The 24,832-nt window shown below is 42.9% G+C and overlaps 1 protein-coding gene across 8 annotated transcripts in view; it reads right to left on the bottom strand.

Moving 5' to 3' along the window:
• fat3a (FAT atypical cadherin 3a) overlaps positions 1–24,832 on the bottom strand; it is a 129,295-nt gene that overhangs the window by 92,593 nt on the left and 11,870 nt on the right. For all 8 annotated transcript variants that reach the window (XR_013327089.1, XM_077722408.1, XM_077722409.1 and 5 more), the window contains exon 2: positions 7,613–10,936. Coding sequence is in view for 7 of the 8 variants with exons in the window: in XM_077722408.1 (XP_077578534.1) it covers positions 7,613–10,919 (3,307 nt within the window). In the remaining variant the exon portion in view is untranslated. The remainder of the gene's footprint in view (positions 1–7,612; positions 10,937–24,832) is intronic.

Genomic DNA, 24,832 nt, shown 5'->3' with positions numbered 1-24,832 from the left:
TTAGATATAAAAACAGTACTTAGATATTAACCTCTCTCTTTGTCATGAATCAACAGTAGATATTTCGGTATTAAACTCTTGTGAATATAATTTTGAGAGCTGATTTCAACGGTACTTAGATATAAAAACAGTACTTAGATATTAACCTCTCTCTGTCATTAATCAACAGTAGCTATTTAGATATTAAACTCTTGTGAATATAATTTTGAGAGCTGGTTTCAACAGTACTTAGATATTAAATAGTACTTAGATATTAACCTCTCTGTGAAATTGCTTAAAACAGGAGTCTCAATAATATGTGCCTTTCTAAGAACATCCTGTCTATAATCTCTGTCTTAATATTATACTTTTCCATGATGTTGTTACGATCGAGCCGCGTAGTGCGACGCGATCGTAGGGTAAGTTGAACCCAGATGCAGAGTCGCCGAAGTAATGGAAAGGTGAGGCAGATCTGTAGCTCTTGTAGGTTGATTTAATAAACGTGGTAACATAACATAAACAACTTAGCTTGATCTCTCGTGACAAACGGAATGAACATGCGGCGTAGCGTCAATGGAAACGGCAATGACTAAGAGGAAAAACAGGAAACGAAACCAGGACGAAACCAGAACGATCCGACGGCGTCCACAGAAAATCATAATGCTTAAATACCAAAAATAATCTAATCACGTAATTAGTGACAGCTGACAATTATCGTGACGTCATGCCAGGAAAGGCAATCCAGCCACTCCTGACAGTACATCCCCTCTAAGGGACGGATTCTAGACGTCCCAAGGTCAATTACAACATGAGAAACGGGAACAAGCAGGGAGGGTGGGTGGGAGATCTAGAATTGTCCGGTGGTCTTCCACACCAACCCAAGAACAGACGGAGAGGTCGCTCCGGCGGGCGTCCGTGCCGGCCAGAAACGAGACGAGTCAGTGGCAGGTCTGGCGGGCGTCCGTGCCGGTCAGAAACAAGACGGGGCAGAGGCAAGTCTGGCGGGCGTCCGTGTCGGCCAGAAACAAGACGAGGCTGTGGTCGATCCGGTGGGCGTCCGCGCCGGCCAGAAACGAGACGAGTCAGTGGCAGGTCTGGCGGGCGTCCGCGCCGGCCAGAAACGAGACGAGGCTGAGGTCGATCCGGCGGGCGTCCGCGCCGGCCAGAAACGAGATGAGGCTGTGGTCGATCCGGCGGGCGTCCGCGCCGGCCAGAAACGAGACGAGGCTGTGGTCGATCCGGCGGGCGTCCGCGCCGGCCAGAAACGAGACGAGGCAGTGGTCGGTCCGGCGGGCGTCCGCGCCGGCCAGAAACGAGACGAGGCAGTGGTCGGTCCGGCGGCCGTCCGTGTCGGCCAAGAACGTGACGAGGCAGTGGTCGATCCGGCGGGCGTCCGCGCCGGCCAGAAACGAGACGAGGATGTGGTCGATCCGGCGGGCGTCCGCGCCGGCCAGAAACGAGACGAGGCTGTGGTCGATCCGGCGGGCGTCCGTGCCGGCCAGAAACGAGACGAGGCAGTGGTCGATCCGGCGGGCGTCCGCGCCGGCCAGAAACGAGACGAGGCAGTGGTCGGTCCGGCGGGCATCCGCGTCGGCCAGAACGTGACGAGGCTGTGGTCGATCCGGCGGGCGTCCGCGCAGGCCGGATACGAGACGAGGCAAGGGCAGGTCTGGCAGGCCTCCGTGCCAGCCAGAAACGAGACGAGGCAGTGGTCGGTCCGGCAGGCATCCCAGCTGGTCCCTTAAGTTTTTGCCAAACTGCCTGCCTTCAGGAGATATTAGAAGTTTAGTACGGTCGGGACCTTACCCTGTTTGCTGGGGGGGTGGACAACCCTCTTCTCCCAGGAAACCGGAGCATTGCTTCTCTGGACGTCGCCGGCCCCATCCTCCAGGGGCACCGGCGAATTGCCACTCTCGACGTCGCCGGCTTCTTCATCCAGGGACTCCGGCGAATTACCACTCTTGACGTCGCCAGTCCCTTCTTCCAGGGACTCCGGCGAATTACCACTCTTGACGTCGCCAGCCCCTTCTTCCAGGGACTCCGGCGAATTGCCACTCTTGACGTCGCCAGTCCCTTCTTCCAGGGACTCCGGCGAATTACCACTCTTGACGTCGCCAGCCCCTTCTTCCAGGGACTCCGGCGAATTACCACTCTTGACGTCGCCAGCCCCTTCTTCCATGGACTCCGGCGAATTTCCACTCTTGACGTCGCCAGCCCCTTCTTCCAGGGACTCAGGCGAATTGCCACTCTTGACGTCGCCAGTCCCTTCTTCCAGGGACTCCGGCGAATTACCACTCTTGACGTCGCCAGCCCCTTCTTCCAGGGACTCCGGCGAATTTCCACTCTTGACGTCGCCAGCCCCTTCTTCCAGGGACTCCGGCGAATTACAACTCTTGACGTCGCCAGCCCCTACTTCCAGGGACTCCGGCGAATTACCACTCTTGACGTCGCCAGCCCCTCCTTCCAGGGACTCCGGCGAATTACCACTCTTGACGTCGCCAGCCCCTACTGCCAGGGACTCCGGCGCATTGCCACTCTCGACGTCACCGGCTTCCTCCTCCAGGGGCACCAGCGAATTACCACTCTTGACGTCACCGGCCCCATCCTCTAGGGGCAACGGCAAATTGGCACTCTCGACGTCGCCCGCCCCTTCTTCCAGGGACTCTGGCGCATTGCCACTCTCGACGTCACCGGCTTCCTCCTCAAGGGGCACCAGCGAATTACCACTCTTGACGTCACCGGCCCCATCCTCCAGGGGCAACGGCAAATTGGCACTCTCGACGTCGCCAGCCCCTTCATCCAGGGACTCCGGCGAATTGCCACTCTGGACGTCGCCAGTCCCATCTTCCAGGGACTCCGGCGAAATACCACTCTTGACGTCGCCGGCCCCGTCTTCCTCGAGCGCCGGAGCATCGTCGCCACTTCTGGGCGGGCAGGCGCTGGACGGGCAGGTGCTTGGGAGAGCGGTGCTTGGGAGAGCGGTGCTTGGGAGAGCGGTGCTTGGGAGAGCGGTGCTTGGGAGAGCGGTGCTTGGGAGAGCGGTGCTTGGGAGAGCGGTGCTTGGGAGAGCGGTGCTTGGGAGAGCGGTGCTTGGGAGAGCGGTGCTTGGGAGAGCGGTGCTTGGGAGAGCGGTGCTTGGGGGAGCGGTGCTTGGGAGAGCGGTGCTTGGGAGAGCGGTGCATGGGAGAGCGGTGCTTGGGAGAGCGGTGCTTGGGAGAGCGGTGCTTGGGAGAGCGGTGTTTGGGAGAGCGGTGCTTGGGAGGGCGGTGCTTGGGAGGGCGGTGCTTGGGAGGGCGGTGCTTGGGAGAGCGGTGCTTGGGAGAGCGGTGCTTGGGAGAGCGGTGCTTGGGAGAGCGGTGCTTGGGAGATCGGTGCTTGGGAGAGCGGTGCTTGGGAGAGCGGTGCTTGGGAGAGCGGTGCTTGGGAGAGCGGTGCTTGGGAGAGCAGTGCTTGGGAGAGCGGTGCTTGGGAGAGCGGTGCTTGGAGGAGCGGTGCTTGGGAGAGCAGTGCTTGGGAGAGCGGTGATAGAATGGCCGTCCGTCACCAGAAACCTGATCCGTGGCTTCGGTACGGGTGCGACCGGCGACCCCAAAGGCAACGGGAGTAATTTGCGTGGCCTTGGCACAGGAGCTTGGGGCACTTGAAACGGCGCGCTGGGCCGAGTAACTTCGGCCACTTGGACAGGCGTGGTCGGCCGAGTAACTTCGGCCACTTGGACAGGCGTGGTCGGCCGAGTGACTTCGGCCACTTGGACAGGCGTGGTCGGCCGAGTGACTTCGGCCACTTGGACAGGCGTGGTCGGCCGAGTGACTTCGGCCACTTGGACAGGCGTGGTCGGCCGAGTGACTTCGGCCACTTGGACAGGCGTGGTCGGCCGAGTGACTTCGGCCACTTGGACAGGCGTGGTCGGCCGAGTGACTTCGGCCACTTGGACAGGCGTGGTCGGCCGAGTGACTTCGGCCACTTGGACAGGCGTGGTCGGCCGAGTGACTTCGGCCACTTGGACAGGCGTGGTCGGCCGAGTGACTTCGGCCACTTGGACAGGCGTGGTCGGCCGAGTGACTTCGGCCACTTGGACAGGCGTGGTCGGCCGAGTGACTTCGGCCACTTGGACAGGCGTGGTCGGCCGAGTGACTTCGGCCACTTGGACAGGCGTGGTCGGCCGAGTGACTTCGGCCACTTGGACAGGCGTGGTCGGCCGAGTGACTTCGGCCACTTGGACAAGCGTGGTGGTGGTCGGAAAAGGAGCTTGGAGGGACGTGGTCGGAAAAGGAGCTTGGACGGACGTGGTCGGGCGCGTAACTTGGACAGTGGTTAGTGTGTCCAGGCATTGCTTTCGCTTCGCTCGACGGCGTGGTGCTCGGCGCCTCCTCTGGGAGGATTGCACAGCACCCCCGCCATCACGTCGTGCCCCATAATTGGTGGTTAGCCCACTCTGTAATTGCTGGTCGGGGTATTTGTAATAGGAATTATCGGGGGAACAATCGGGATAATCCTCCTCCAGTGGAAGGTCTCGGGGTCCGAATTGGTCAAAGAATTCATCATCGGATTCCGAAACGCCAGCGAAAAAATCAATTTCCTCAACGATGTCCTCCTCACCAGAATCTTCAGGCTCCCTCCATGGTGAATCAATTCCTCTGGGCATAGGCATAAGATAACTTGGGCGGTCTCTGGTGGTTGTACGCACCTGGGCATCATGATGAAACGGTAAAGGCTTCCCAGGGCGACGTGCATAGCAGTGGTGGGGCGTATGAGTACGCTGCGGCTCTAACTCTCCTACCAGCTGGGACTCCTCTCCAGCAATGATGTGCCTGAGAGCCCCGCACCACGGTGTGTTCATTATAAAACTCCTAAACGATTCTGAGGGGTTTCTTATACAGTCCAAGCAGTCGGGTGTCTTAGAGGTAGATGGTCGGCGTCGCCGAGTGCGTCGCCGCGAGCGTGGGTGGCGCTCCGCTGGGTCCATGGTGGTCGGATCGTGCTGTTACGATCGAGCCGCGTAGTGCGACGCGATCGTAGGGTAAGTTGAACCCAGATGCAGAGTCGCCGAAGTAATGGAAAGGTGAGGCAGATCTGTAGCTCTTGTAGGTTGATTTAATAAACGTGGTAACATAACATAAACAACTTAGCTTGATCTCTCGTGACAAACGGAATGAACATGCGGCGTAGCGTCAATGAAAACGGCAATGACTAAGAGGAAAAACAGGAAACGAAACCAGGACGAAACCAGAACGATCCGACGGCGTCCACAGAAAATCATAATGCTTAAATACCAAAAATAATCTAATCACGTAATTAGTGACAGCTGATAATTATCGTGACGTCATGCCAGGAAAGGCAATCCAGCCACTCCTGACAGATGTCAATAATCTCTTCTCAACACATCTCAGTGTTCAACTGTTGTACTTTTCCATGATGCCTATAATCTCTACCGTTGTACTTTTCCATGATGCCTATAATCTCTACCGTTGTACTTTTCCATGACATCAAACGTAATAAAAGCAACATTTAACTTGGGAAGACAAGAGAGTTCCGCGGAGCCGAGCGTGAGTCATCTACTCGCGTCTCCCTGCTCTCCCAGCCGCGTTTGAACTCAAAACGTAGCACAGTCCCACCCCGTTTTTCATTTGTGCACGGTTGGTAACTATGGTGATCTGTAACTTCAGACCCAACACTCTCTCATGAATCAACATTAGATATTTAGATATTAAACTCTTGTTGAAAGCAGTTTTCAACAGTACTTACTCTCTGTCACCATTTGACTGGCGATCAAAAGACCGGGGACCAAACGTCTGGGCGACCAAACGTCTGGCGACCAAACGTCCGGGCGACCAAATGTCCGGGCGACCAAACGTCCGGCGACCAAACGTCCGGGCAACCAAACGTCCGAGTACCAAAAGTGATAGTGGTGTAGTATGAAAGAATTGAAATATTTTGACAATAGAAGCAGTAAGGCTGCCACAACATCTTAATCTTCTGGTAAGAAAATTGTCGTTTCTGCAATTAGAAAGCATCAGGTTCTCCTCACGATAGACTAAATTATTTTTTCAAATTGAATAATTCCATATTTTGCATTCACAAAGACAGGCATATTAACTTATGATATTGACCTAATATGGTTCCCCACACGGTCCCTTCTGAAGATATTGTATCCTGGGATTTGCAATCTGCCATCGGTGAAATTAATTTCGCCAGTACATTTAGTGTAGTATATAAAAAGTATAAAAAAATATATAGCATTGACAACGGGCAGTGCATGCTGTAGGAAATATATCAATACACGTCGATACTGGTTATTGATTTTATCTGTTGTACAAGTATTTAAATTTATTGAGTGGGCTGAATTAGAGCCTAACCTTCACTGTGCTCTCGTTCATCACAAGGTAGGCAGACCAACTTAAATACCGTGTCTCAGTATGTTGCAACAATTACAATACGGCACTGTAACACAGGTGTGTCCTCCAAGAGAGAATTTATATGTATTTTTCTATTGTAGCTATCTATGAATCTACCAATGTATGTCACTATATCAGTGCTTCTCAATTATTTTCTGTTGGGCCCCCCCTAGCAAGAAGAAAACTATTCGCGCCCCCCCACTTCCCACCGTGACTATAAATAAGATCATTTTATAAAAGTGTTATAGGTACAACATGTGAAATGTTGCACTCTCACAAACATGACAGAAGAAACAATGAGAGCGCCACTGCCAGCTACTGTTGTGGATGCGCAATTACACTTTATACTAGTACGGCCAAATAAAATCCTGTTCCCCAGGGTTACACGCGCCCCCCCAGGTATCGCACCGCGCCCCCCCAGGGGGGCGCGCCCCACTATTTGAGAAGAATTTTGTCATGTTTCCAGGAGTCCGATTTTTAGGACAAGATATATGCCACCGGCGGCCCGGTGACGTGAGTGATCAGCGCATCGGCCTCAGAGCTCTGGGGTCCTGGGTTCAAATCAAGGTCACGTCCACCAGTATGGAGTCTTCACGTTCTCCCCGGGCCTGTGTGGGTTTCCTACGGGTACTCCGGTTTCCTCCCACATTCCAAAAATACTTATTTGCCCCACTGTAGGTGGTTTCCCTCGATTGCATTTGGTTTACGGCGTCCAGAGAGACCATAAACAAACATGGTAGGCTCATGGGTCACTCTAAATTGCCCCAAGGTATGGGTGTGATTTGCATAGGTGTCGATCTCCTTGTGCCCTGCAATTGGCTGGCCGCCGATTCAGGGTGTCCCCCGCCTCTGGCCTGGAGACAGCTAGGATTGGCTCCAGCACCCCCCACAACCCTAATGAGGATAAAGCGGTTCAGAAAATGAGATGAGATATATGCCGCCAAACTGGAATAATCAATCCAGATTTAATCTAAAGTTTTGCAAAGAATATAACATTTATTATTGACTAATTATTATTTTTGGTTATATTTTAAATAAGGTTTAATAGGTTTATTAACATCTGTAAATTAATTTCACATTTACAAACAGTCTCATTAAAGAGAATACTATCAAAACCATCACTAAGGTATAGAACTGGGCTAGAACCATCCAGGCTTTGGAGGCAGCATGGTAAACTTGTTTTTATTCAAACAGACAGGAATGACAAAGCAAAACAGCAAAAATCAAAGAAATCCTACCTGTTTCTTCATCAATGGCGAACCGCCCAAGTCCACTCCCATCACGAATAGAGTATTGGACTTCTCCATCTCTGCCATCATCTTCATCGTTAGCGCTCACTTGTAAAAGGGTAGTTCCAATACGTGTGTTTTCTTTAATTGATCCTGACAGGGCAAACTGGGTAAAGTATGGTGCATAGAGGTTCTCATTTACATCCAAGACCTCTATTTCCACAAAGGTGACAGAGAGAAGAGCGACTGGTTTTCCTTTGTCTTTGGCCCGAACACTGAGGTTGTAGAACTGTTGTGTCTCATAGTCCAGCTCTTTGCTGAGACGAATAGCTCCACTTGCTTTGTCTATCTCGAACCATCCATTGTAGTCATTGGTTAATGAATAGCGAACTTGGCCACCCAAACCCAGATCCAAGTCTTGCGTTTCTAACCACGCAACAACTGTTCCAATCGGGAGATCCTCTAGAGCCCTGGCTTTGTACATGTTTGGGATAAATATTGGGGGACAGTCATTTACATCTTCCAATATTACTTTTAATGAGGTAACAGAAAACTTCTGACTCCCCTTTGATGCCTTGTCTCGAGCCTCAATCTTTAAATAAAAATAAGAGGCAAACTCCCTGTCAAGTTGTCCAGCTACATATATGATGCCATTTGTTGAGTTAATACCAAATTGCTTTGTGTTGGTCAAAAAAGAGTACATAATTTCTCCATTAAGCCCATGATCTTTATCAGTAGCCTCCACTTGAATGACATCCATCCCGATGGGAGTGTTTTCAGGTATCACAATTCTATAACCACCTTCTTGCAAAAACTGAGGTGAATTATCATTAGCGTCTATGACATAGACAGTAAGTAAACGCCAAGAAGTTTTTTGAGGCAAACCAAGGTCATAGATAGTTATGTTCAGGAGATAGCGATCGTTTTTTTCTCTGTCCATGGGCAGAAAGACACGAATAAGACCTGTCTCCATGTCTATTGTAAAGCAGCTGTCAATATTTCCATCTGATATGGAGTAAAGAAGATACCCATTGAAACCAGAGTCCCCATCATAAGCATTTATCTGGAAAACACTTGATCCCACCTTTAGATCTTCTACCACATAGATATCGGAAGGAAAAGAGCTCTCAAACTGGGGCATTTGCCGATTTACTGAAAAAAGGTCAATAAAACCTTCTTCTAATTTGGGCTTGTTGCTTGCTTGTGACTTTTTGAGTAATTTTTCCGCCAGTTTTTGAGCTACCCTTGTTTCCTTGCAATTTAAATCTTTGAGGGGTGATTTTCCATTAACAAGTGTAATGTTAACAAACATGGGATCAGAAAAGTTTTCACCATCTGTGGCAAATATTTTGAGACTAAATGCACCATTCTTTGGATTAGCTGTTGCCAAGGGATGCCTTAGTGAAAGGACCCCGGAATCAGGGTTTAGAACAAAGTAACCCCATTCATTACCTGAAATGATTTTGTATTTTACCAGATCTAACTCATCCATATCAATTGCAGAGATGGTGGTTATGACTTCATCAATTGGGAAGTGTCTGGAGACCACACCTTGACATGCTAATTTCTCAAACAATGGTTGGTTGTCATTTACATTCTCCAGTTGAATAGTAACATTAACCTCATTCTCTCGCCTGTATGGTGAGCCCCAATCTGATGCTCTGACTACAAAGACAAATCTCTCTGAAGATGATTCAAAGTCCAACTCTTTAGTGGTTCTAATGGCTCCAGAAAACTGATTAATTTTGAATGGCAATGCCACTAAACTGGATATACTATAAGTTATGTATCCATTTTCTCCTTTATCCACATCTACTGCAGAAAGTGTTAATACAGTAGTCCCAACCGGAAGACTCTCGTTGACAAAAACCGTATAGGAGGATTGAGTAAATGTTGGAGTGTTGTCATTGGCATCCTCAATCAAAACTTGCACCATAACTTGTAATTCACTATAAATTTCCAAAACTTCCAAGTTAAAGACAGTTTGTGTCACCTGGGTAAACCAGCGAGTGGTGGAGATAACCCCTGTTAAGGTATTAATTTGAAAAAACCCAGAATCGGCAGATGGAGTCAAGATATATTTTATATCATTTGGCTCTGGTTTTATTTTCACAGCCCGTATAATTGTACCTGGAGGTGCTAGTTCACTCAAATTAATGTGATAAGATTTGTGCTCAAACTTTACATCCATTGTCGGTTGTTTGTTAACTGCAACATGAACAATTTTGACTGCAGAGAATTTTGGTGGGTTTCCTCTATCTTTAGCTTGCAATGTAAGGTTACAGCCATATGGGTAATTCTTCCAGTTAATTCTCTCAGACGATTTTATGGCAAACTCAACTTCATTGCTTCTTTCTACATAAAATTGGTCAGAGGGGTCTCCACTAACAATAACCACAGAGTCTACATCTCCATTTGGACCTTGATCCAAGTCATCAACAGTAATTATTGCATATACCGATTTTTTATCAAGCCAAGCGGGGTTGTGGGTGATCACCTTTATAAGTGGTACATGTTCATTTAAACGCTCAACATGAACAAAGAGTTTGGCCGTGCTACTGACCCCATTATTGCCATAAAGTTTCATGCCTCGGTCCACCGCTAGTATTTCTAAGTCGTATCGGTTTTGTTCCTCAACATCAAGCTTTCCGCTGAGTGAGACAACACCACTGGTTGGGTGCACTGCAAATAGCTCCCTTCTTTCTTTAAAAAAATAGTAAAACTCCCCATTGGACCCAATGTCTGCATCTGTAGCAGTAACTTGTGCTATGCTAGTCCTGAGCGGGGTACTTTCTGCAATGGTCACAGAATAAGTGGTGGGTGAAAACAGTGGTCGAAGGTCATTCATATCCAAAACTTGAATGCTGACTTTTGCCCAGGTCTCCAGTAGGGCATCTCCTTTAATCGAGGCCTTGATGGTCAAAACATAGTTATCCTGAATTTCTCTGTTTAAGATGGCAGCATTGCCACCTTTAGTTCTTATGCGCAAGAAGCAGAAGTCTCCCAGGACATAGTCTTCAGCTTTGAAAAATCCCTCATCATCTCCTGATGTGATTCTGTAGCGAATCTCCCACGAGTGCTGTGTCAGGTGGATGCCCATTTTAATATTGCTGTTGGCATAAGTACGAGCAGCTGAATTTTCATAGACTGTGGCATGGTACACAGGCTGAGTGAATCCAAAATGAGGTGGATTCTGAGGGGATACTTGGGTGTTGTGGCCTCGGCAGCGTGGTGGTTTGAGAAAAAACAGCAGCAGCAAGATGAGGCCAAACAGTGGGGCACGCATGCCTGCCCACTGGCCCATTTTCAGATCCATCCCATCATCACTCCATCCTGAAAGAGAAAAAATACATATAAACAGAATAAGAGATATTTAACGACAACAAAAGGAGACACATTTTGACCTTTAAACTCACTGTTCTCATGGATGACAAATTCTAAAACACACCCCCAGATTCCTTGAATGTGGACAGGGGCTTCTTAATACGCCATGACATCATCCTTTCACTGTTGCAAAACCATGATCATTTTTTCCTATTTTGATAAAAGCCAGAGGTTGTTTTTATGAAGGACAAAATAATTATATCTCTCTAAAGATACGTGAAGCATCAGGAAACCAACACTGACAAAAATAACTGCCCTAATGGTCTACTTCATCATGACCCTATCATAATCCTTTTCCTAAAATAAGAGGAAACTAATGTCTCAGAGCATTGGAATAGTTCCAGAGACAATGGGATATGATTTTGGACTACTAGTCACGTTAATGTGTGCAAAATGTGTTGTCTTTTCAAAAGAAAAATATGCAACCACAAATATGTGCAAAGCTAGTATTTGTAAGACAAGCCTGATCTACTAAATGCCATGTTGTGGCTTGAGGAGTTCCATATTGGTCTGCAACTTCTTGATTTGGCACTTTCCATGACATATGATACACAGATCAGTCAGGACAAGCAAGTATAGTTACAATAATATTGCAATAAAAACAATGAAACTCTCAGTCACATGTAATGTACATATTGGTTTTAAAAAAACAGGATTTTATTGTCTTGCACCCGTCTTGACCTCTAAATGTCTGGTTTTGTCTAGCATGCCAAAAACCACCTCTGTGGAAACAATGCAAAGTGACTACAAAGCCAACATTTAAATATAAACCTAGTCATTCATGGGATGACAGCCTCAAACACAATTGAAAGGAAGATGAGGAACCCTATTTTTTTTCTCTGACCCTAAACTGTCATCGGGATATCAACTTCAGTTGGTGAAGAGGTTGAGTTGGGGCTTGGAAGGAAAGGTGTTTTGAGCACTTTTCTGTGAGATGAATCTCAAAGCAGTCCGTTTTAATAGGTCAGTCTATCTTTGCTCAGAAAGAAAGTTTAAAATAAGTCACCCAGATGATGCCTAAACCACCCCAAAATTCATAAACAATGTTTGTTGGTTATGAAGTTTGACCTGCTAATTGTGGCAGAATTTCAGCAGGAAAAAAATCAAGATAGACACAATAATATGCAGTTTTAAAAGTGTCCCAAATTAATCTAATATTCAATGCAGGGACTTCTGTTCTCGTTGTAACGGGAATTGGTGAGGCATCGTGATTGTTTAGCGATTTAAACATGGTAATATTCTCAAATGAAACATTACCCTTTTCCCACTAACCAATTATTCTCTTTGTGTGCATATAAAAGTCACTGTGTGAAAGAAATTCCCAACATCAATATGTGAATAATTGAATAGATGTACGACTTGGAATGTTTCATTATTTCGTGAGGCATGTTTATATTTTGGCGCAAACAATGTCCCAGACAAAATGAGAACACACTTAAAGAGGAACGAGATTGCTTTTGATCCACCGAATCGTCAATGGAGGTGGCCCGGTGGGGCTAGTGGGTAGTGCGCCGGCCTCACAGCTCTGGGGCGCCGGGTCCAAATCCAGGACACACCACCTGTGTGGAGTTTACATGTTCTTCCTGGGCCCGCGCGGGTTTCCTGCGGCTACTCCGATTTCCTCCCACATTCCAAAAACATGCTTGGTAGGCTGAATGGACAATCTAAATAGCCCATAGTTATGGGTGTCAGCGTGCATCATTGTCCGTTTCCATGTGCGCTGCGATCGGCTGGCCACAGATTCAGAGTGTCACCCGCCTCTGGCCTGGAGACAGCTGGGATTGGCTCCAACATCCACTGTGACCCTAAAGAGGTTGAGGAAAATGGTACACATATTTATGTGTGTGTGTGTGTGTGTGTGTATGTGTGTTTGATGTCTCAAGCATAGCAAATTCTTTGATGCCTCAGTAAGACCAATTAAAATATAAAACTGATTTGTAATTGTTGTTTTTTTTCTGTGAGAGAAAAAAGGCAAACAATACACAGAAGATAGAGACTTAGTAAGCACAGTAAAAAGAAAACAGATAATAGGTCAGGTACTAAAGCTGATGACTAGAGTCTGATGGTGTTGTTGTTGTTGTTGTTGCACTACAAGCGCCTGTTTTAGGATCAAATTAAAATGAAGATTATAGATGTATATTATATTTCCTGATTTTCCCCCTTTTAAATCAATAATTGCATTTTTTCATCCATGTTTTTCATTGTGTTTTTAGTTCAACAATCATTTTGTAAAATATATACAAATATTTGCTGTTTTCCATTTTAATATGGAACATAATGATTAAAAGAGATTTTCCCTCACTAAGAAAAAAAGCTCAAATAAACACTTTTTTAGATCTGTAAAAAAATGTTATATTTAGGGCTTTTTTATTTAGTTATTTGAATACAATTTCTAAAACAATATAGAAATATTACATCTGAAATGGTCCGGCCCATATGAAATCGAGTTGACGTTAATGCGGCCAGCAAACCAACCCAAGTCTGACAACCTTGGTTATTATTATTATTATTTTTTTATTTCCGATTGTTTTATTTTTTTATTCATCTTTAAGTTAATTTATTTAATTCATACTTTTTTGTTAAAAAATAAAGATATTTGATAACGTTGAAATGTTTTATCAGCGCTTTTCTTGCTGAAATCCTGATGCGGCCCAGTCTCACTCAGACTCTGCCTCTAGAGCCCCCCACGTAAATTGAGTTTGAGACCCCTGGTGTAGAGTATAGGAAACCTATGGCTTGGGAGCCATATGTGGCACTTTTGATGGGTGCATGTTGCTCTCCGCTAACCTGTGAACCAAAATAGGCAAACCGCTGGTGAGGAAACTTAGTCCTGAATGCACCAATAGGAGTGCCACGTCACCACCGTGGTGATGACACGAAGACTTTTTGTACTTTAAAAGCGGTGAAATGACTAAAAATATGCACATTTTTAAATTAATTTTTAGTATGTTTCTTAAGGAATAACATTAGTAAAAATGAATTGTGTGTGGATCTCTCTGTCAAAAAGGTTCCTAACACCTGCTGTACGGTCTCAATTCCCGCTGGTGCTCGTATGATTGAGTGTGAATGGTCTTTTGCCTCTCTGTGTGCTCTACAGCTGGCTGGCGACCGGTCTAGGATATAGTCTACGTTTCGACCGAAGTCAGCTGGGACAGGCTCCGGCAACCCCCGCAAACCTAACGAGGATGCGTGGTACGGAAGAAGAATGAATGAATTTAGGTAAGGTACAAAATTTCAGTTACACTGCCTTATTAAGAACCATCAGAGAAACAAACGAGTAAAAACACTCTCAGTACTCAAAGAAACAAAATATTAGAGCTATACAAGGAAATGCCTGACGTGAATGACAACTGAATGCGGGTGTGAACGCTTGATAAATGGACTGAAGCCATGGATCGATCACGATTTAATAGCTTTGCTAACAAATTGCTAACAGATTGCTAACGGATGGCCGACATAGTAGTTCGGGAAGGCAGCGTCGCTGGAATTACGTGATGATTTGGAATGAATTGTCGATGCCATTATAACAGCGAGGAGAATCAAAGGCATAGGAGTGATCCATGTTGCGAGTTACAATGGATTGTGGATGACTGAACTCAAGTGTTGGCCATCACTGTTGTTTCAGCATTAACCAAAGCTGGAATCAATTTCCTGGAATACACAACTTTCACTGACAATGTAGCCTAGCATGCTGAACGCCAAACTATTTATATCAGAGTATACCCGTTACCACAATGAAGCATTATGAAACTTAGTTTTGCTCAGGCTCGTTTAAAAAAACACGCTCATTCCTAGCCTAAAATATGGCAGCAGCTAGTGCAACATTGGTACGCTATTGGCTAGCATAACATACGCTAGCCGAGTGTCATGTTAGCGCCTTATCGGAAGAAGCATCCAATGTATTGACAAAAACTGAAATTATACCCGTAAATGAGACATATATATATATATATATATATATATATATATATATATATATATATATATATACACAGCCTTGGAATAGTTACACCAGCTACTAGCTATCTAATATTTGCGAATGGATTGTGGTCTGGCGATTGGCATCAGCAGTTGCGAACGATGGAAGACATTTAAAAAAATAATAATAATAATAAAAAATGAAAATGAAATGAAATAAAATTAAAAAAATATATAATATATATGTATATAATAATAATAATATATATGTATATATATATATATATATATATATATATATATATATATATATATATATATATATATATATATATATATATATATATATATATATATATATATATATATATATATATATATATATATATATATATATATATATATATATATATATATATATATATATATATATATATATATATATATATATATATATATATATATATATATATATGTATATATATGTGTATATATATGTGTATGTATATATATATATATACATATATTTATTATTATTATATATATATTTATATATATTTTTATTTTTTTATTTTATTTCATTTCATTTTCATTTTTTATTATTATTATTATTTTTTTAAATGTCTTCCATCGTTCGCAACTGCTGATGCCAATCGCCAGACCACAATCCATTCGCAAATATTAGATAGCTAGTAGCTAGTGTAACTATTCCAAGGCTGTATATCACATATAAATATATATACATTATTGTTTTTTTTAATCTTTTTGTTTTAATGTTTTTTTTTATTTAATAGAGGTGACCCAAGTTTGCGGTTTTTCATTTATCGCGGCCGTGTCTGGTGTATGTTAACCGCTATAATAATCGAGGGATTACTGTACTAAAAGTCACAAGCAAGTCACTTGAAATTGGAAGCCATTTGCTGGCCAGAATGTACAGAGTAGGAACAGGCCTTTGATTGGCCATAATGATCTGGGTCCAGCTGGCATCAGGTATATCATCAGCATACATAACTGCTGAACTTTGTCAGTTGCCCAGAAAAAAAGGGTACATCATGCAAATTTGCCTCCTACAAGAGTAGATCCTTGAGCAAAAAAGTTTGAGCACCCCTGATGTAAAGACTTGAAAATGTTTAGATATACCCATACAATGTCTCCAAGAGCCAGAACTAGAAAATGGTATAAAAAATTATCTAATGATATTAAAAATGAATGTTAACTATGCGTTCTACATTTTCAACAGCATAAACATTGTCACTATTGTTAAATTCACCCAAAAAAATTCAAATGAACAGATATGACAACAGCATATGACAACAGCAAATGACAACAGCAAATGACAACAGCATATTGACAACAACCAACTAAAACACATTAATTCCACATGTTCAATCTGTGCCAAAATGATTTTTTGCCTATCCATTTCTTCAATACACAAAGACAAACAATACTCTTGAGCGTGGGAACAGATGAGTGGCATGAATATGGATGGCAGTACTCAAATTAGTATGCAATAGCTACCATCTTAAGCATGAGTAAAAAATAAAAACATGTCGACATTTTTAGACACCATTATAAAATGTATTGTCATAGCACGAACACAAACCTAGATTGTGACACATACTTTGGGCTGAGATCCAGTAAAGAATCAATGACAAATCTGTCTTTTTGTATTCGATTGAAATGTTCTTTGTTAGGAACAGGTGACTGCCAGGTCTGAAAAGGGTAGAGTCACAATTGTCTCTAAAATATTTGCTCATAAATATGTTCTCCTCCTTTCACCACAAAGAAGGAATGTGCAGGCAACTCAAACTAATTTTACCAAATCTTGCACATTGCTCACATTGCGCACATTGTTTTGTTTTTTGCTAGATATATCATATAATGGATGTATTTGTTTCAAAAAATGTTAGATTTTATAATATAAAACTGAATATTATTGTTGATTGTAATGGCATTTGTTGCAACAAAATAAACTTGTCCTTCTTTAAAGGTATCTATCTCACTCCCGAGTTCAGCACTCTCGTATTCCATCGTGCCTACTAATTTCATCTCATTTATTTGTGTTCATTTCTGTTTGTCAATGACAGCGTCTATTGATGGCCATCTTCCGTGCTGAGGAGAGATAACAGATAGTCACAATGTGTGATTTTTTTTTTTAAGCAGTAGATGTTTTCCAAGATTAAGGAATAAGAAATGTCTTCACACAACATACACCCTAATACAAAATCAGATTGGATAATTTTATTAAAGTGTTCATCGGTCCATAACAGCCCAATTATGTGCATACCAGACCTAACCAGATAAAGAAAAAAGTGAGGATTGTTAGCGAAAATCTGCGCGGAAAAGAGGATGAAGACAGACGCAATACTCTCAAGATGGATACTTGCAGCAGGCCAAACTCTGAGTCAAGCATAAGGAAGTAGTATAAAGCAGATCTAAAGGGTGTAAATTAGGGCCATGAACGTATAACTGCTTGCACTGCAGTTACTAAGAATTCTCTCCCTTATATTTACAATAGGCTAAATCAGTGGTCTCAAACCGGTTCCACATAGGGCTGCAGTGGGTCCTGGTTTTTGTTCCAACCGATCCAGTGCTGACCTTTTAACCAATCAGGTGTCTTTAAAATAAGTAGCACCTGAATCTAATTAACTGATTGCGCTTGCAAAAGGTATCCTTGTTGAGTTGAAATGAAAACCTGCAACCACTGCGGCCCTTTGAGGACCGGTTTGAGAGCACTGGGCTAAATGATTTAGACTTTTTTTGTCGGAGAGGCACAAGGACAAACAGGCAGTATTTATAATAGTGACATTCCTGAAGTAGGATCTCATCTCTTCTCATTTTGTAAACCGCTTTATCCCCATTGGGGTCGTGGCGTGTGCTGAAGCCTATCCAAGAGGCGGGGAACACCCTGAATCGGTGGCCAGTCAATCGCTGAGAAAAAGGAGATGGACAACCATGAATACTCACCCATACCTGGGGGTAATTTAGAGTGTTCAATCAGCCTACCGCAAATCCCTTATAATGCTGGTTCTTTTTTTTTAATACAAGACGTCGTCCTTCTCTGTCATTCTTCTTTTATGGTGAAACATTGCTTCTTCTTCAGCGCTGAGTGCCGCCCAAGTCAACGCCGAAGAAGAAGTGGAAGCCTTGACTTCTGGCATTTTTTTTATTCTCTGTGTTCCGTTTGTGAGTTTCACCATAGATTTGGACATTTTTCTGAACTTTTCTTATACATATAAAACTCTCTATGCACTGAAGCCGCAAAGTGGTGAAGTATCCGAGTAAAGTATTAGTCATACCTCCATTTACAAAAGTTGTCACTTTCGAAAAAGAAATTTAAAAAGAAAATCAAAGTGGAATTTTGTTTTGTTTCAAAATCAAGGCTACTCGCGTCTGGCCAGGCAGAGCACGTTTAACTAGGTTTAGACAGCCGCACCCTAGGTAAGATGGCCGCCCCCCACCTCGGTAAGATTGCCGTGCCCCGAGCGAGCAGTGACGGGAACGTGTTTTTTCATGTTTTATGCAACGAATGTTCATTTTCTCCTTGAATTTCATTCATAGACGTCAAAATAAACGTTGTTTAGCGTTTTATCTTTTCTCTATTTTGAAATAAATTACCGCATCGGGCGCATTGTCTTCCGTCATGACATCGGCACCATTATGTCATGACGTCACACCATCGTCAATTTTCGTGCATGCCGTGTTTGTGTTCACATATAAGCGGTACCCTCGATTCAGTCACCATCTTTTGTCCAACATTTTATTATTAACTCCAGGCACTCATTTGCATATAAAAAGCTTGTGTAACCTTGAAATTTCGCACCTAGAGGCATTCGTAAGTAGAGGTATGACTGTACCTTGAATATCGCGAATCATGTAGACCAGACATGGCCACAATAATATAAAAACCACAAAGTAGGATCATGTCTATTATTACTACCATATTATGTTTTTGTACCTGAAAATTACACTTCTTGATAATTGTAATTGTTTATTTTTATTTCTGTATCGACGCAAAAACATGTAGCATGATAGTAATAATAGGAGTGATACTACGCTATTTTTCGATTTTCTGGTCAACATTATTCGGGATATTCGAGGCATTACTATATTCATGTGAATTTAGGCTTTTGTCTGTGTTTTACCATCCTTCCAAAACGAGAAGACCTCTTTTCACCTGATGTGGGGCACTTTTTATTCTACCTGTGCTTTCTATATTTGCAGGCAGAAAACATTAGTTTTTTTACAGGTTGAAAAAGCTGCACAACTGCTTTACTTTGTGCCTGATCCCCATCAACTAAATTTGTTGAAGTTTGTGGTCATGAACTCATTAGCTCAGGCGCTTTAGAATCCGTTGCAAACAAACAGGCAATCATCCAAGATTAATGGCAGTTCACTGAGTAAAGAAAAAGGCTATCTGAGATTTAAAGCAACTTTACAGTTTCACTTTCCCATACACACGAACACACCTCTCCATTAATTTATGTGTGGGAGGAACTTACAAACTGACTGTTATTTTACCTCTGTCTTTACCAATTGTTCAGCTTGTCCTTCAGTCTTTGTCTGTCTTACCCGCTCTTCCATCAAGACATATTCATGAGGATGTGGAAGAGAGAAGGGGGGCTCATGCCCACTTACTTGCATTCCAACATCCTAACACTAGAGTTCCAGCCAAATGCAATAACAGTCAACAGCAGACAAAGGCTGCTTGGCTCCCACCACCTTACAATGTTAATGGTTTGGCAATGACATCATCATTTCACATCCAGCAATAATGAGTCAACAGTCTGTGTGCGTATGTACGTGAGTGAATGTTCACCCAAGTTTCTCATTTGTCCCTGATAACCCATTTCAATTTGACACTACAGTCGAACCTTGTGATACCACCGCTCGTCATATGACATTCTTGTGTTACAACGAAAATTTCGATCGAATAATTCCCCCGAGATATGATAAAAATTTTATGATCCAACCAAGCATCTCTTTCGTGTATAAAATATTTCTACGACCACTGGGCGGACTTTGCATCTCCCCACCCGCCCACTTTTTCCCCTGTGTTGGTTACATTTACATACCAGGTAAACAATATTACTATGGATCGAACACAAAACCCGAAATAATTGAAAAATATGAGAGTGGGGTGTGTTACTGAACTCGCTGGGCAATACGAGAGGAATACGTCAACCATTTCCACCATCCTTAAGCAGAAGGACGCATCAAGACATTTGCCTTGATTATCGCCGAGGGACGTTACATCCCCCATCAAGTTTTCAACTGTGATGAAACTGGTCTTTTTTGGAAAAAGATGCCCAGGCGGACATACATCATGGCAGAGGAGAAGGCATTACCAGGACACAAACCCATAAAGGACCGCTTAATGCTAGCGCTGTGTGCTAATGCAAGCGGTGACTGTAAAAGTAAGCCGCTACTAGTGTACAATGTGGAGAACCAGCGTGCCTTCAAGAGACAGATCAAGAAGGAAAACCTACAAGTGATGTGGCGCGCTAATTCTAAAGCTAGTATTAGGCGTATTGCGATGATATTTGTGTGCGTCATTATCGAAATATTTTGAAGGGGAGGCAAAAATAAAGAACTCTTGATGCGTTCGTTTTGAAGACTTCGGCAAAACGTCCGGGTGGGTTAACCCGTAGAACTAAGTTAAAAAAAAAGATTAAATCAAAACTAGAACTGTTTTGTGTGAAGTTACATTAAAAGTTGAGTGTCTGTATATAGTTATCCAAGTTCATTTAAATTTGTTTGTTCGTTTACGAGTGCGTTGTTGTCGTGGATAAAGTACCCCCGAACAACCCCTACCTCCGCCTCCGTGTGTGTCCTTGCCTCTTCCCTCCGCCAAATGCGACTACTTTTACATCTATTAAACAAATTTTATTACTATTAAACCATTCATTATTTATTACTTTGTCAATATATGGCGAATTAGAAGAAATAAAACCTTTTTTTCCAATGCAATCCTTTTTGGTGTTTTTTTCAGAGGGTTGGAACGAATTAATTTGTTTTCAATTCATTTCAATGGAAAACATCCACTTGAGGTAAGATATGCTTGTCAAACGATCACAGTCTCGGAACGGATTACGACCGTAAGTCGGGGTACCACTGTATTAACTTTTAATTGAACCAGTTAAATCAGTGTTTAACAGCTTGAACTGATGGTAATAAGGCTTTAGCTCTACACCAAGTTGATCTAGAAGTTGAGCTATAGGATTTCCTTAGCGATGAGTGACCAGAAACAATAGCTCTGTTGATGATGTGTACCTGATTTACTCAATTAAATTTAGTAACATTTCAACTCATGTCTATGTTTGAATTCCTGTCAGATTTGTTTACTTTATAGGACAATTTGTGGGAAATACTTCAGCTGTTTGTAATGTGCAAAGAACAAACATAAGAATTGTATATACAAAAAAGGGTGATTTCTGGAAGGGATTATTTGTATTGTACTTTTTTTAACTGAAAATCCGAACCAAGGCCATATATTTCAGGTAACGCAACAGTTGCACGAATTAAAAGTGATGAATTACATTTTATTTTTCATTAGTTCATTAGAAAAAATTTGGGTCGCTGAAACTTTTGATTCAAGTGTAAAAAAAAAGGTAACGTATTTTCACGACTATAAGGCACATATAAAAGTCTTAAATTTTCTCCAAAATAGACAGGGCGCCTTATAATCCAGTGCGCTTTATATATGAATCAATACTAAAATTATTATCAGGATAAAATGAAATAAGTAAGTCAATAGGGTACACCGACTCTACTATTTTCCCGTATACAAAGTACAGTGCAGTGAATGCTGGGATATGTAGTAGTTATTTTGTCAATACACCCAATGGATTGTGGCCGGTATACATCGACATCAAAACAGCTTGACGAACCATGGACAGCACCGCTGGAAAGTTACGCTGGCTACCAGCTAGCTACTATTTGCGAATGGATGGTGGCCTGTATACATCGACATCAACACAGCTTGACGAATGGTGGCTGGCAGCTCCGGACTAGTTTCGCTAGCTACCAGCTAGCTACTATTTGCGAATGGATTGTGGCCGCCTGGAAGAAGGTATTGAACTCAGCGTTTTCGATGGACAATTATTCAATTCGTACACAGGCCACACAAATGGGGACTTTGATGGTTTTGTGGGTGATGATGATGCGAGTACATTGTAAAATGACGAAATAAAGTACAACCAAACTCAGTGTGTTTTAGCGTGCCGGTGTAGCGTGAATTTGGTGCATGTAGCAACAAATTAGTGTGTTTGCCGTTGTAGTATATTGATACTAATAGTGCAAAGTTATCACAGCCGTCAACCTGGGTGTATTGAGAAAAGGACTATACATCCCAGGGGGGCGTCTTATATGAGAGAAATTGTAAAATTCAATGATTGAAATTGTAAAATTCAATTTTATGGATACAGCTTACACGCAGGGGCGGCTTATATGTGAGAAAAATGCGGTATTTGCCCACCCCTGGAAATGGCAACAGAATAGGAATCTTGTTTATGAGACCTGACAACCTTAATATATAAATCCAATCTCCGTTTCAAAGTTTCCTCAAGAGATGATAGCCTCAAGTAACATACAGGCTGCTAGTGTTTCGAAGTGAACTGCAGTCAATACAACCATCAAAACACATATTTAATTCCTAATTTAAATGCTTTATACTTTACTGTATACGTCAATGCTATTGAGCAAGAATTCTTGAAAAAAAATGTAAATTTAGCCAATTCACAAGTACCACTCCCCTCAATGTTAGCCGCTGTGGCCTGCCTTACATCTGCTCTCACCTACACCAAATTGTTTTGACTTTGTGACAGCAGACTGATATAGGTTGGAAAAATAGCCAGCACAAATGAAATCACATTGTGTTTCTGACATTTGATGAAGGCTATCAAAGGCTTTTTGTCAAAACATATAGACTTCAGAGATCAGGGGTGCTCAAACCTTTTTGCTCCAAGCTCTACTTTTCAAGAAGTTTACCTTCCATTGGTAGATCGTAATCTACGTTATGGGCACCCCTGCTATAGATAGGGCCGATATTTGGACATTTAACGTATATCGGTACTGTGATCCTTAACCACTTCGCGGGTTCAACATTTGTGGCTTCAGTACGTCACGATTTTTTGCCTTAAGTATAAAAAAAACCTCATAAAAATGTTAAAATCCACGCTGAAATTCTCAAGCAGAAGACAGGAGATGAAAAATGGTGGAAGACAGGGCAGAGCTTTCTCTTTGGCGCGGAAATGGAAGGAATTTAGCACTGAAGAAGAAGCGAAATTTCCCTGTAGAAGAATGACGTGCTCATAATAAAAACAGTGCAATGCCTTTTCTTTGGATTACATTACATACATTTCACATTGTGCACAGAGACTACGCCGAGCCTCTCCCAGCATTGTATGGATTTTAAACCGGTGTGAAAAATGCCTTTGAAAGGCCCTGCGTCATCTCATGCATCATAAATGAATCTACCGTGCGTTACATCAAGAAGAAGAAGCGAACATTCGGTAGCCACGAGGAATAAAATTATTGTTAATGTGGAGAATGCCCTATCGGGAGACGATTCCTCAGGATAATAAGATGAGTAGAAGCAAAACCAAGCCAAGACCTTATACTATGGCTTAGCTCCTTACAAAGAGAATGAAGATGAGCCTCAGCCTCATTCCAGTGCCATGAGTGAACCTCCCTGTCAGACCGGGGGGCGGCGAGGAAGAATTTTGTCACATACCATATTTACTCGCACATAAGCCGCTTTTGTTGGACAAAAAAAATGATGACTGAATCGACTGAATCGACTGAATCGAGGGTACAGCTTATATGCGCATAAAAACAGGTCATTCATGAAACTGCAAGTTGACTCCACCACGGCACGCAATGGCGTTGCGACGTCATGACGCAAGCGACTGTGCCCGATATGGTAATTTTTTTTCAAATAGAGAAGAGATAAACAGATAAAACGCTAAAAACAATATTTTGAAGTCTACGAATGAAATTCAAGAAGAAAATACGTATCTTGCATAAAAATCACATTCAGGGCTCGTTCAGGGCACAGTCATCTTACTTGGCTCCCGGGGAAGCCATCGTACTTAAAGCGCTGCCGTCTAAACCTAGTTAAACATGGACAGACGTTATAAGCCTTGATTTTGAAATAAAATGAAAATTTTGCTTTGATTTTTTTTCATTTTATTTTTTGTTCGAAAGTGACAACTGTTGGAGTAATATGAACCATCGTAAGAATTGAGATATTTTTACATTAGAAGAGATGTTTGCCATAACATCTTAAACTTAAAGCTTTTAGTCAAGTCAATGATGACGACAATGCCTATGTCTGATATTTATTTATTTTTATTTTTTTAATGGTAAGAAAATTGTAATTTCTGTCATTAGAAAGCATCGGGTTCTCATCAAAATAGACATATTTGTTTTTTCAAATTGAATAATTTGATATTTGGCATTTACAAAGACAGGCATATTAACCTATAACATTGACTCTAATAATATGCTTTGGATTCATTCAGTATCTCAGAAATACCACTTGTGATGATTTTTCTGAAGATTTTCCCTTCAAAGTAACACATTGTTACTCCCTATTAAAACCATGAATATGGAAGTGAAAATTGGGAATCAGGGGGAGGGGCTTATATGCAAGAAATTGTCGAATTAAAAAATTTTAAGGCGGTTTTAGGGGTGCGGCATATACGCGCGGGAGGGTCATATGCGAGCAAATACGGTAATTCAAGAGTATGCTTGGTTATCTTATGGAGCAAGGTTTTAAATGTCTTCATGGGCATTCAAAGATGAACTGAAATTCATGGGGTTCACACAAATCGCCTGACGACCATCATGTGTGGGGATGCTGCTGGCTGGCTTCATGGTAAAGCCAGACTTAATCTACAAATTTGACCATCCTCATGCTTCTAA

The sequence above is a fragment of the Stigmatopora nigra genome, chromosome 8 (genome assembly GCF_051989575.1).
Source record: "Stigmatopora nigra isolate UIUO_SnigA chromosome 8, RoL_Snig_1.1, whole genome shotgun sequence".
Classification (NCBI taxonomy): domain Eukaryota; kingdom Metazoa; phylum Chordata; class Actinopteri; order Syngnathiformes; family Syngnathidae; genus Stigmatopora; species Stigmatopora nigra.
Note: the sequence above shows the minus strand (reverse complement) of the source record. Positions and strands in the feature narration are given on the sequence as shown.